Raw genomic sequence first — 12,001 nt, 5'->3', positions numbered from 1 at the left:
GCAGATGGGCAGTGAGGGCTCTGAAACCGCAGAAAACCACGTTAGAACTGCTGGGTAGGACTAGTCAGACAGCTGTGTGCACAGATGCACTTGTACACAAAGCAGAGACTCCGGGGACTTTGGGAGCCTCTTCTAAAGTCTCATCATCAAAGAGCACTAAGACAATCCTAGATGTGGACAGAGCCATTTCAAATGGAGCCATTTCACTGGAACAGTAAGACACACCCAGTCCCATCCATCATTAAAGACCTTTCAAAAGTTTACTAACAATTGGATTTTCCCCACTTCTATATTGTGTAAAATACTCAAGACAGAATTGAAAAATTGCCCTTTTGAGGCCACACAGGGCAGCAGTTCATTTTAACATGACATCAAGCACCAGTCAAATGCCCTCTACACACTATATAGAGTCGATTGGGAGAAATGATAAAGATGTGGTCTTCAAACTAAACTCCAAGAATGTAAAAGATGTTCGGTCTAAGTAGTGCAGGTGATTCCTCAGAGACTCTTTCTTCCTCTGATTCTTATTACAAATTAGCAGTGAAGATGGATGAGATTTCGTTGCTGGATTGAATCAGTGTCTGTCTGTGCAAAATTGTGTGCGTTTGTTGTTTTAGGGTTCCTGTCCGAGGAGGAGGAGAATGTGCCTACCTGAGTGACAGCGGAATCAGCTGTGGCAGGGGCTACATACACAGGAAATGGATTTGTAGCAAGCCTAAAGCTACTCTTTGCAAGGGCCATGGATTTTAATTACAGGGTAGGGGATGTGCCAGAGCATGTGTAAGAAAGAGATGCTCTGTGACCTGTTATCTGCTCCACTCCTGATCTGCTAAAATCATCATCAAAATCCAATGATGTATGTGTTGACAGCAAAGATGAAATTTCACTGAGAGGATTATATATAATGGTTCTTGGTAAAGCATGGGTAGTTATAAATTAATAAGTATCTGAGTTAAACCCAAAGTATAGTCGTATGTATGTATATTAGTGAACTCCACTTTTATGACAAGATACGAATTTTTTTTCTTTGGTCCTTGCTTTGAACTCAGGGGACCTAAAAATGAGTGGAAACTAAATGCATGGAAATGATTCAATAATCACAAGAAATGTGGTGCTTGGTCTATGGACTCTAAGTATTTTTGTATATATGGTCAATATTATTTTATAAAATTCAATAAACAATATGATGTGATATCTAGACAGTATTAAAACCATTACTGTATACTGTATACCTTGTGAATAACTCATCATGGACTTAGTCAAAATGTTTTACACTTTACTCCTCTGTGTTCCTGTTTAGTTACAGTGGACTAAGAGCATGATCCAAACAAATGCCCTTTAACTTTCTTTATTCAACTTTTTTGAGACTTTCCTATATGAGTATGCCATTCAAAGTTCATTCTTTATTAGTTTCATTCAAAAACAAACCTAACAATGCATAAGAAAGTTAATTAATGAACATTTTAAAATGTATTTGGTGCCTAATTTTGCAATCATTTGCACACAGTTGCGTTCTAAGAACAAAATAGTTTAATTTTTTATCGTTATACTGTACCGATGTGTCCTAAAACGGACTAAATAACAGATAAAAATTCTGCCTTCAGTCAATTCTGTCTTCTTACTTTATTGGTATATGGACTAAACCTGGTGACCTGAGTTTGACCTGGACCCAGATGGTAGAAGGAGAAAACCAACCCAAGCAAGTTGTCCTGTGATGTCCACAGTTATGCTGTAGCCATAAGCATATATGTACAAATAAAATAAGTAATAAATTTTTTTAAGTTCAACTTCGATAGAGACTGTGTCTGTTACATTTGTTTCATTGCTGTTATTGTTGTTGTTGCTGCTGCTGTTATTTGCTTTTTGTTTTTGTTTTTTTGTTTTTTTTTCGAGACGGGATCTTGCTATGTAGATCTGGCTGTCCTGGCACACACTATGTAGACCAGCCTGGCCTTAAATTCACGGAGGTCTGCCTGCTTCTGCATCCCAAGTGCTGGGATTAAAGGCATGCACCACCATATCTGGCAATTGTTATGCCTGTGTTCAGTCTGTATTATTAAATAAATATAAGCATATCTTATTTAGGAAAATGCTTTTCTCAGTGTTATTGTCTTACTTCATTAATTCTTTTTGTTTTGAGGTCCATTTTCTTTCAAAAAAACTAATAAGAAAGTCCAATGTAACTCAATTTGTATTCTCAGAGACCGGCACGCTATGTAAAGCACAGAAATGTTCCAATCACATGTGTAAGGAAGATAGGGTCTCGGGTCTGTGGCTATAAGACTCCTCTCTTTGGTTGTAATCAACTCAGTTCTTTGTGAAGAAATGTATATCTACAAAAATAAATCAGAAAAACAAATGACTTTCTATCATTAAACTGTGTGTGGTTGTTGTGTAACAGACTTTCCTGGAGAGATGAAGAAACACATGTATTCATCTAAGACAGGCCAAAGTACAGATATCATCAAAATCTAACTGTGTGAATTTACAGATTTATAAGGATTATTTACAGGAATATGGGTGAGGGCTTTCCTACAAGATCAGAATTGGCACAGAGATGGTGCATCACCAAAGTCCACTCCAACATGAGTGACCACTCACAAAAGCTGGAACCCTGGATCATAAAGAACAGGTTTGTGGCTGCTCATTGACTAAGAGAGTGTCTGTCTTAGTAACTTTTATTTTGCTGTGATGAAACACCAGAAACAAGGCAACTTATAGAAGTGAGTTTATTGCAAGCTTGACTAAAATTTCAGATGGTGGGGAGCAGGGCAGCAAGAAGGCAGGCAGACATGCTGTTGGAGCAGAAACTGAGAGCTCACATCTTGAGACAACAATCAAGAGGCAAAAAGAGAACACTACCAGGGGATGGTGTAGCTTTTGGTTCACCAACCTCAGTGACCAAACTACTGAAATAAGTCTACACAACCTCCAACAGAGTCACGTCTCCCATAAGGCTTTATCTTCTAATCCACCCCAAACAGTTTCACCAATGGTAGACCAAACACATGAGTCTATGGGAACCATCCTAATTCAAGTTATCATAGTGTCCTTTCCAGGAGCTCCATTGGCTCTTCTAGGCCATCCTGCTGGTCTCTGCTTTTTCTAGGCAGCTGGGCTTGTCTGACAGTGACTCTCAGCAGTGACTTACTGCACATGCACTCTTGGAGAGTTGAGGACCTAGAAAATCTGGTCTGTTTAAAGACGCCCTGAAATTATTATGAGTGGTTTGAATTTTTCTTTTCCTAACCTCCCATCAAATTTTAGAAGTCAGGATAACAATGTCAGTAAAATTACTTTTGTGAATTAATCTTATGGTGTTGCAGTTTCCTCTGAGACCATTGCAATTATATTCTCTTATTTATAATCCAGCACCTTGAGAAATTTGTAGCCCCTAGTGCAGGGTTTCGTCATAGGATAACATGGGCCAAAGGAGGCAGCATTACAAGCTTATCCATGACCAGACTCAGTAAATCTGTAAGGCCTAGGTCATCCCCTGTTGCATTATGAAGATGAAAATGAGAAGAGCAAGGAGAGCATCCAAACTGCCTAGGCTCCCACAAAGCCAGTGGAGGTGGGAGGTCCTTGGACTTCCCACAGGGCAGGGAACCCTCACTGCTCTTAGGGCTGATGAGGGAGGGGGACTTGATTGGGGGAGGGGGATAAAAATGGGAGGCGGTGGCGGGGAGGAGGCAGAAATCTTTAATAAATAAATTAATTAATTAAAAAATAAAAAAAGATACACTAGAAAACCAAAAGAAAAAAAAAGAAAATGAGAAGAGCAGCAAGTCTCCACTAGACTGTAGCCTCTGCGGGACGCTGCCGCCACCTAGAGGTCATAGCTGTTTAAGCCATCTTCTCATAGACACTGGAATTTACCACTACTCAAATGAAATATTTGAGTTTTGCTGTTTTTCCAGCTGCTGACGAACAGTATGTATGATTCTGTCATGCAAGGCAACAACAGTGAGCTACAGAACCCAGACAACCACGTGTTCACAGTGTTCCCTGTGTCTAGCATCATTTAGATGCAGTTATTGGATACATTTCAGGAGATTGAAAATGTATGTTTTTAAGTGCTACAAACCGTGGGATTATACAGTAATTATTTAGCTGTTGTTTCATACGGGCAACCGGATTTAAACCAAGATATAAGGTTGCTGGGATTATTACCTTTTGAATGAACTGGCTGTAAATTTCTCCTGTAGCTTATTCCTATCTGTTACAAATTTGGGATATATCTTCCACAGTTCAGCACTATTTGATCATTTATGGGACACAATTTCCCCTGTCATATGGGGTATGCTGTAGCTTTGTGTGAAAACAGCCACACAATCCAAAACCCTGTTTCCCACTACCAGGTCTGTGCTCCTTTCTCCAATGTAAACATAGAGCTCTGTCTTTCTGCAGTTATCTTTATTGCAGGCATTTAGTCAGCGTTAAGTCTCCAGGGGAAAGTATTTCATTTAAGACATTCCCAGATATCCAAGGACATAGAATTACTACATGTCTAAAACTGTTGAACCATAGCTGCTCAGATAGGTAAAAAATAAGTACGCCCTGCTTTTACCTTGCTTGCAGATAAGAGAAGTGATGATCACTAACTTTCACCTTGGTTCATTGGTGGTTTAGCCTAAGAGATTTAGTGCTGTGTTTTACTCTTACAGATAGCAGGAAAAATAATTAACCATCTGCCCACAGCCTGGAGAAAGGCAATCTTTCCACTGGAAACTCCAGACTTAGGCAGCCAATAGTCAGAATGGCTGAGAGATGTTAAGTCCCGGATCTGATAACTATACGGCTTGGGTTTTCTATTTGTTTCAACCACTTAGCAAATGATGTCATCTTCAGATCTAACAGGCCCCTTAGAGCTTGTTAACATTTGGCCAAAGTGCTAGGAATCAAACACCACAAACTTCCTGTTTGTTTTGGTTGCCTGGTTACATGATACTCTCTACGCGTGCTGGAAAAAAGTGGGTCCCTGGGTAAAAGATGGTCCTTAAGCAGGTTTTGATTTTATTGATTATAAAGTTCTTGGCTCTTTATCTAATTGTTTAAGAATATAGCCGCTCCTAGAATTCCCCGGTGAGTTAATCTCTCCCTTAATGAGCCTCCTTCTCCCATAAGAGCTCACAGAGGATCTCACTAACCACTCCCACTTAAAGTCATCCAGTAAACTGACCTTTATAGCTTTGTGTGTGAAAATCCTTATCTGTCTTTTATGGCCCTGTAAAGTTCCAGCCCTGGATTCCGCTAGGGCTGAAGAATTGCTGGTTGCAAGGGTATATAAACTGGAAACATTTGCAGCACTAGAGATCAATAAAGGGACATGTTGAGGAGAAGTCACCTGTGAGCTGATCTCCTGTTACACTTAGATAGTTCCCTCATCGACTATAACATCTTATCTGGACCCTGAGGAGTCTGAGGGGCTGGAACCACAAAGACCCCGTTTTTTAGGCTGGGTACAGGCTTTGATTTCAGCACCTGAAATGCAGAAGCACAAAGATTTTTTATGAATTCCGGAATATCTATCCTGGTGTACATAGTGAGTTCCAGAACAGCCAGGGATATATAGTGAGACCCTGTCTCCAGAAGAAAAATCACAGCAAACAAAAAAGAACATTTTTAACTTACCACTCTAACTTAAAAGCAAAATTTAACTGAGGGTCTAGAAAGATGGTTCAGCACTTAAGAACACTGGTTGCTCTTGCAGAGCAGTCAGGTTTGGTTCCTAACACTCCATGGTGCCACAAGACCACTTCTGCTCAAGTGTCAGGGGATCCAGTGCTCTCTTTCAACCACTAAGGACACTAGGTATGCACATGATGCACAGACAGACAGACAGACACACATGCAACTATACACATGAATATAAAATAAATAAAATTTAAAAATGGATAAGAATGGCCGGCTGTGGTGGCACACCCCTTTAATCCCAGCACTCGGGAGGCAGAGGCAGGAGGATCTCTGTGAGTTCGAGGCCAGCTTGGCCTACAAGAGATAGTTCCAGGACAGGCTCCAAAACCACAGAGAAACCCTGTCTCATAAAACCAAAAAAAAAAAAAAGAAGAAGAAGAATGCTTAAAAAACAAAACGTGAATCTCTATCACAAGTCTGAAGAATAGAGAGAGGTCCAGAATAGATCTTGCTATACCATACTTTACAGTATGACTTAGTTTCTTTTAGAGAGTTAAGGAAAAATTCTTCCTTGTCCTAACCATCTCTACAGACTATCTGCTTCCCATAACAAGAGTCCTTTCCTCCATTTTCAGAGTCAACAGCGTAGCATCGTTAGCTTTTTTTTTTTCTTTGATGTTCTGTCTTCTGTATTGAGGAATTCTGTGTTCAGGTTAGACCACCTACTTGATTCAGGAAAATCTTTCCATCTCTAGGTCTCTACTTAAATCACACCTGAAAAGTCAGATTTACTATTAAGGTGTCCTATGTACAGGACAGGAGTTTAGGGCAACTGTGTGCCCCTGGCATTTTCATATCCTATACCACCCTCAGTCTTCAGGGAAGGTAGAAAGAACTAACCATTCCTTTAAAAATGTTCTTGTTCCCCTCGTGGTCCCGACTTCTTTGCTCATGTTCTCCCTTCTTCTGCTCCTCATCGGGACCTTGGGAGCTCAGCCCAGTGCTTCAGTGTGGGTCTCTGTCTCTGTCTCCATCCATCACCAGATGAAGGTTCTATGATGATATGCAAGATATTCGTCAGTATTGCTCTAGGATAGGGTCATTTCAGGTTCCCCATCCTCAGCTGCCCAAGGAACTAACTGGGGACCTCGGCTTGGGTATCTGGGAGCCACTCTAGGTTCAAGTCTCTTGTCAACCCTAAGGTGGCTCCCTTAACTAAGAACAGTGCTTCCGTGCTCCCCCATCCAACCTTCCTTCATCCCAATCCTCCCCCTTCCCCAAGCTCCCCCCATTCTCCCCCTCTCCCCCCTCTCTCCCCATCTCCCCTTACCCCCATCCCACCCCACCCCCAAGATCTCAATTTTCTCCCCGGCAATTTTGTCTACTTCCCATAGCCAAGAGGACAACTATATGCTTTTCCTTTGGTTCACCTTCTTACTTAGCTTCTTTGGGATCACCAAGTGTAGACTCCGTGACCCTTGTTTATGGCTAGAAACCAATTATGAGTGAGTACATCCCATAGTGGAGCTGATCTATTGGGAGCTCACCAAGGCCAGCTGAACTGTGACTGAAAAAGCATGGGATAAAACTGGACTCTCTGAGCATGGCGAACAATGAGGGCTGATGAGAACCCAAGGACAATGGCATGGGGTTTTGAACCTACGTAATGTGCTGGCTTTGTGGGAGCCTAGCCAGTTTGGATGTTCACCTTCCTAGAAATGCACGGAGGGGGGAGGACCTAGGACTTACCACAGGGCAGGGAAATCTGACTGCTCTTTGGGCTGGAGAGGGAGGGGGAGAGGAGTGGGGGGAGGGGGAGAAGGGTGGGAGGAGGGGGAGGGAAATGGGAGGCTGGGAGGAGGAGGAAATTTGTTTTTTTTTTCTTTTCTCAATAAAAAAATGTTAAAAAAAAGAAATATCTATATGTAGTTAGTTTTTTTGATTCAAAAAAATCAAAATCCTTTCTGATTTTCTGAAAATTAGAAATGTAATAAATAAAATAGTAAAAATAAAAAAAATGTTCTTGTTAAAATGTCACAGGAGCTTCACCTTGACTGGGAAAAACCTTTGTCTCTGGCCCTTCTTAGGCTTAGGGCTATCCCCAAAAGCCCCCTTTCCATCTCACCCTTTGAACTCATGTATGGGTAGCTGGTTTTATTCCCCGGCCTCTCACCTAAAACCTCTCATTTTCCTGATCACCTGCTTACTTCTCTGTTATCCAATCTTCACTCCCTATTATGGGATTTTACTGACTACTCATTACCTCAACCATGTGCTAATTCATGCCCGCCACCAATTAAAATAGGAGATCAGGTACTATTCTCTCCCCAGACCGACACCCCTCACACCTTTCCCCTAAATGGCGCAGGGCACCATTAAAGTAATTCTTGTAACTCCCACAGATGCCAAGCTTGAGGGACTTTCTCATTGGATCCACCTGTACCACCTTAAACCTTTTACTCTTCCAGCTCAAGATAATCCCTCCCTCATATAAGGGAACTCAAACAGGACCCTGCTCCCTTAAGTTCCAGCGGACACCAAGATCAGACACTCTTCCTCCAGTTCCAGAAAAATAAAAGTCTCATCACCATATTCAACTCTCCTGTGCCAAAACTCCATATACTCTCCCTCTTCCTCTTTCTCTTGTCATGTCTGCTTTGCCAACTCCTTTGTATCTCCAATGTCATACTTAAATTTCCAGGTTAACCACTCAGCTGTTATTTATTACAGGGACCATCATTAAGCATAGAGCCAGAGGGACAAGGACTGTCAAAATCCCAGGTGGTAAGAAACAATAACAAGTTTGAAGACATTCACAGCCCCAAACTCCAAAAACTCACAAAACAGACATTAACATAACAGGTTTATCACCGACTGCAGCAGTGTCTCCTGGATGTTAAGATGATACCATGATGCTAAACAGAACAAATGCCTTAAGATTTGCTTTAGGTAAAACATTAAAGGTTCTAATAATTCCCCTTTCTAATAGCACCCCTTCTTTTCCTCCCTCCTCCCCACCATCTTCTTTTCCAACACTATACCATCATAATCATAAGCTTTTAATATGTCTAAAATTTATTTCTTTTCAAACATTTTTGCATAACCTCCAGGGAGCCAATTGGACCTGTCTAAAAGACCAGACTCACCCAGAGTAAGTATCATTTAATTCTTCCCTTATCATTCCTGGTCTCAGGAGCCCCTGAGAAATTCCCTCTTCCACCCTCCCCCACACACACACACACACAAAACCTTTATCTTCCATTTAATCACTAAGATCTAAAAGTTTTTTTCCAGATATAATTTTCTGCTTTTCCAACACTTTGCTAGGTCTAAGCTGCCAGCCAGCCAGTTCCATAGAGCCTGGAATGTTATGATTTCACCTGCAATTTGGCTGATACTTCAGGTTCTAAGGGCAATGCATGTGTGGACAAGCCCTCAGGCAGAAGTGCCTAATGATCCCAGGAATGTTAAAGGTCCCTGCTTGACTCATGTGTGGCATGGATTGCATCCTCCACATATGACTCAGCTAAGCCCTGAGTGCATGCGTGGTTGCATTATCCATGTATGACTCAGGTAAGCCCTTATGGGTATGCGTGAGCTCCATCATCCATGTATGACACAGTCATGTCATCCCCCTGTGTGCCTGTGCTGGGTAGCTTTTAGAAGCTAGACACATCCTCTGTCTGTCTGTCTGTCTGTCTATCTGTCTGTCTGTCTGTCTGTCTGTCTGTCTATCTATCTATCTCTGCACACTGACTTCCCAGGCCTGTACATGCCCCCTCTAATAAACTCCTAGCAGGTTTTTTGCATGTTCTGTGTTTCCTTCTCACTCCCACCAGGTAATTTCAGTCTGTCCTGTCCTTTTAAGAGACAAATCCCACCCACTCCTTCCCCCTGACTGCAGAGGAACCTTCCCTAAAATAACAAATCATGTACATCATTTCATGCCTTTAAATTGAAATTTAGTTTTGTCAAAGTCTCTCTCTCTCTCTCTCTCTCTCTCTCTCTCTCTCTCTCTCTCACACACACACACACACACACACACACACACACACACACCATTCAGGGAAAGGAAAGGATGGATCATTCTCTGTGATTTCCAAATGAGAAATTTAAATCTACACTCTGACTGGACTCTGGGTTGGAGAGGATGGGCTGATTCCAAAAATCTCTAACAAAAAAAAAATTACTAAATCTCAGAAAATGCAGACATAAAATTTATCTTAAGCTATATGAAGTTATTTTTCTTAATTTCTTAGGCTTAATTTACTTTCAAAATATGCAAATTTGGAAAACTTGCTATAATATAGTGCCTGCACTACAGATGGTCACAAGCCAGGAAAGGGACAAGAGATTTAAACACATACACACACACACACACACACACACACGGACACGGGTCATTCTTGATACAAGAATGCCAACTTTATTGTGCTCCAGGGATGTTTATATAGGGAACCTTAACTGATAGGTATGCCCCAGCTATTGGGATTTTCAGCTGTAGAACCCACCAGGAACCACTCCCCTGACATCAGGAATTCATGAGTGATGTGGGAAGGTCATATGTCAATCTGTTGATTTCATTGGTTAATAAAGAAACTGCCTTGGCCCATTTGATAGGCCAGCCCTTAGGTGGGTGGAGTGGACAGAACAGAATGCTGGGGAGAAGGGAAGTGAGCCAGACGCCATGCCTCTCCTCTCTGGGTCAGATGCGATGGAGCAAGCCGCCAGGGCAGATCCGCTGAATCTTTACCGGCAAGACACCATCTCATGGTGCTACACAGATTACTAAATATGGGTTAAGCAAGATCTGAGAGTTGGCCAAGAAGAGGCTAGATATGATGGGCCAGGCAGTATTTATATGAATACAGTTTGTGTGTTGTTATTTCGGGGGCTAAGCTAGCCATGCGGGAGCCGGGTGGGACAAAAAGCAGGCCCGTTGCTCCTTCTACACATGAGGGTCTCATGCTCAGAGCAGCTGCAGGCACTGAAAAATAAGCTGTTTACTCCATCCACCCCAGCAGGCAAAGGGTCTGAGGCAGGCAAAGAAAGTCAAGGGTCTTGGAGTCTGCAATCCCCAAAACTATAGGTTACTATAGTGTCAAAGCTAGAAAGAATACTGTTGACTCAACTATTCTTGAGATTTTGCATAAATGTGAACTTTCTCTTCAAAGTCCTGTAGTTTCAAAAGCATAGCTATTCATTATTACCACATAGGGCAATAGATCTGGTTTTGAATTCAAGTGAAAATAAAGCTGCAGCTTAGCATTCAAAAACTTTTAAAGCATCTGAATCTTTCCTCTTTGGTCATGAACAGTCTGAAAAATGTTTTCAATTTCTTTTCTTCATTGCTTTCTTCTAGGAAAAATAGTTTCAAAATATGTGACAAATATTTCAATGACTGAAGTTGCCGTGTGTGTGTGTGTGTGTGTGTGTGTGTGTGTGTGTTCAGGTGCACACATCTGGAAAAGCAGAGCAGGAGGGCATAAGATGATCATTTGTATTACCTCTCTGTTTTATTCTCTTGAGACAGGTCCTCACTGATCCCACAATTAGGCTTGCAGTCACCCCAGTTCCCCTCCTGCCTATAGACATCCACCCATGCCAGAGACACACAGTGCCGCCATACACATAGCTGGAGTTATAGTCACATGTACAATAACAGCCAATATTTTGTATGTAGGTGTTAGAACAGTCTATTGAGAAAGGGCCTCATGTAGCTCAGGCTAGCCTCAAATTCATTATGTACATGAAGATGACCTAAAACTTCTGTTCCTCAAGCCTTTACCTCTGAGATACTAGGATTATAGTTATAGATGAACACTCCTGGCAGGAAAATCCTTCTGAGGCCATCTAGTCCTGATAGACTTTCCCTTACAAACTCTCTGGAGTCTGCTAGAAAAATAAATAATATTAAAAGTATATATGCTGGAAGTTAAATAAAAGCCTTACTTTCTTATTTTTCCTTATATTCAAGCCATTTGTAATGTGACTTTGAAACTCTTTCCATAAAAGCAAGATGTCAATTCACCACCCTTGAATTGGAGGTGAATTGGGCTTATCCAACAGAATGTAAGGGAGAGCGCACATCACTGCACGGACGTCTTTCTCCCTGTGTCTTCCAGCTATGTCCAGTGACCATGTATATAAGCTGATGGAACACTGGAAGCCTGTGCTGTGTCAGTCAGGCCTTAACTGACCTCTCAAGATTCCATGGATGTGAAAGTGAGCCAGAGAAAGTCTTCTGAGATGTGACCTGTGAAAATATCTACTCTAATCACATGACAAAGATGAAGCACTCTGTCTTTAGCTGCAGAATATTGAGAAGTTAGTCATAGTAAATAGGCCACAAATGACCATCATA

At 41.6% G+C, this 12,001-nt stretch overlaps 1 protein-coding gene across 1 annotated transcript in view; it reads left to right on the top strand.

Annotated features, from left to right (window-relative positions):
* LOC121434189 (C-type lectin domain family 2 member E-like) overlaps positions 1 to 1,846 on the top strand; it is a 35,110-nt gene extending 33,264 nt beyond the window's left edge. Inside the window, exon 7 of the mRNA XM_041633031.1 lies at positions 618 to 1,846. Within this exon, the coding sequence (XP_041488965.1) occupies positions 618 to 750 (133 nt within the window). The 3' untranslated portion in view covers positions 751 to 1,846. The remainder of the gene's footprint in view (positions 1 to 617) is intronic.
* The last annotated feature ends 10,155 nt before the right edge of the window (positions 1,847 to 12,001 follow it).

This window comes from Microtus oregoni, unplaced genomic scaffold (genome assembly GCF_018167655.1).
Source record: "Microtus oregoni isolate MIOR12 unplaced genomic scaffold, Mior012 000002F_ref0000024, whole genome shotgun sequence".
Lineage (NCBI taxonomy): Eukaryota > Metazoa > Chordata > Mammalia > Rodentia > Cricetidae > Microtus > Microtus oregoni.
The sequence above is the reverse complement of the archived record's forward strand: the minus strand, read 5'-3'. Positions and strand labels throughout refer to the sequence as shown.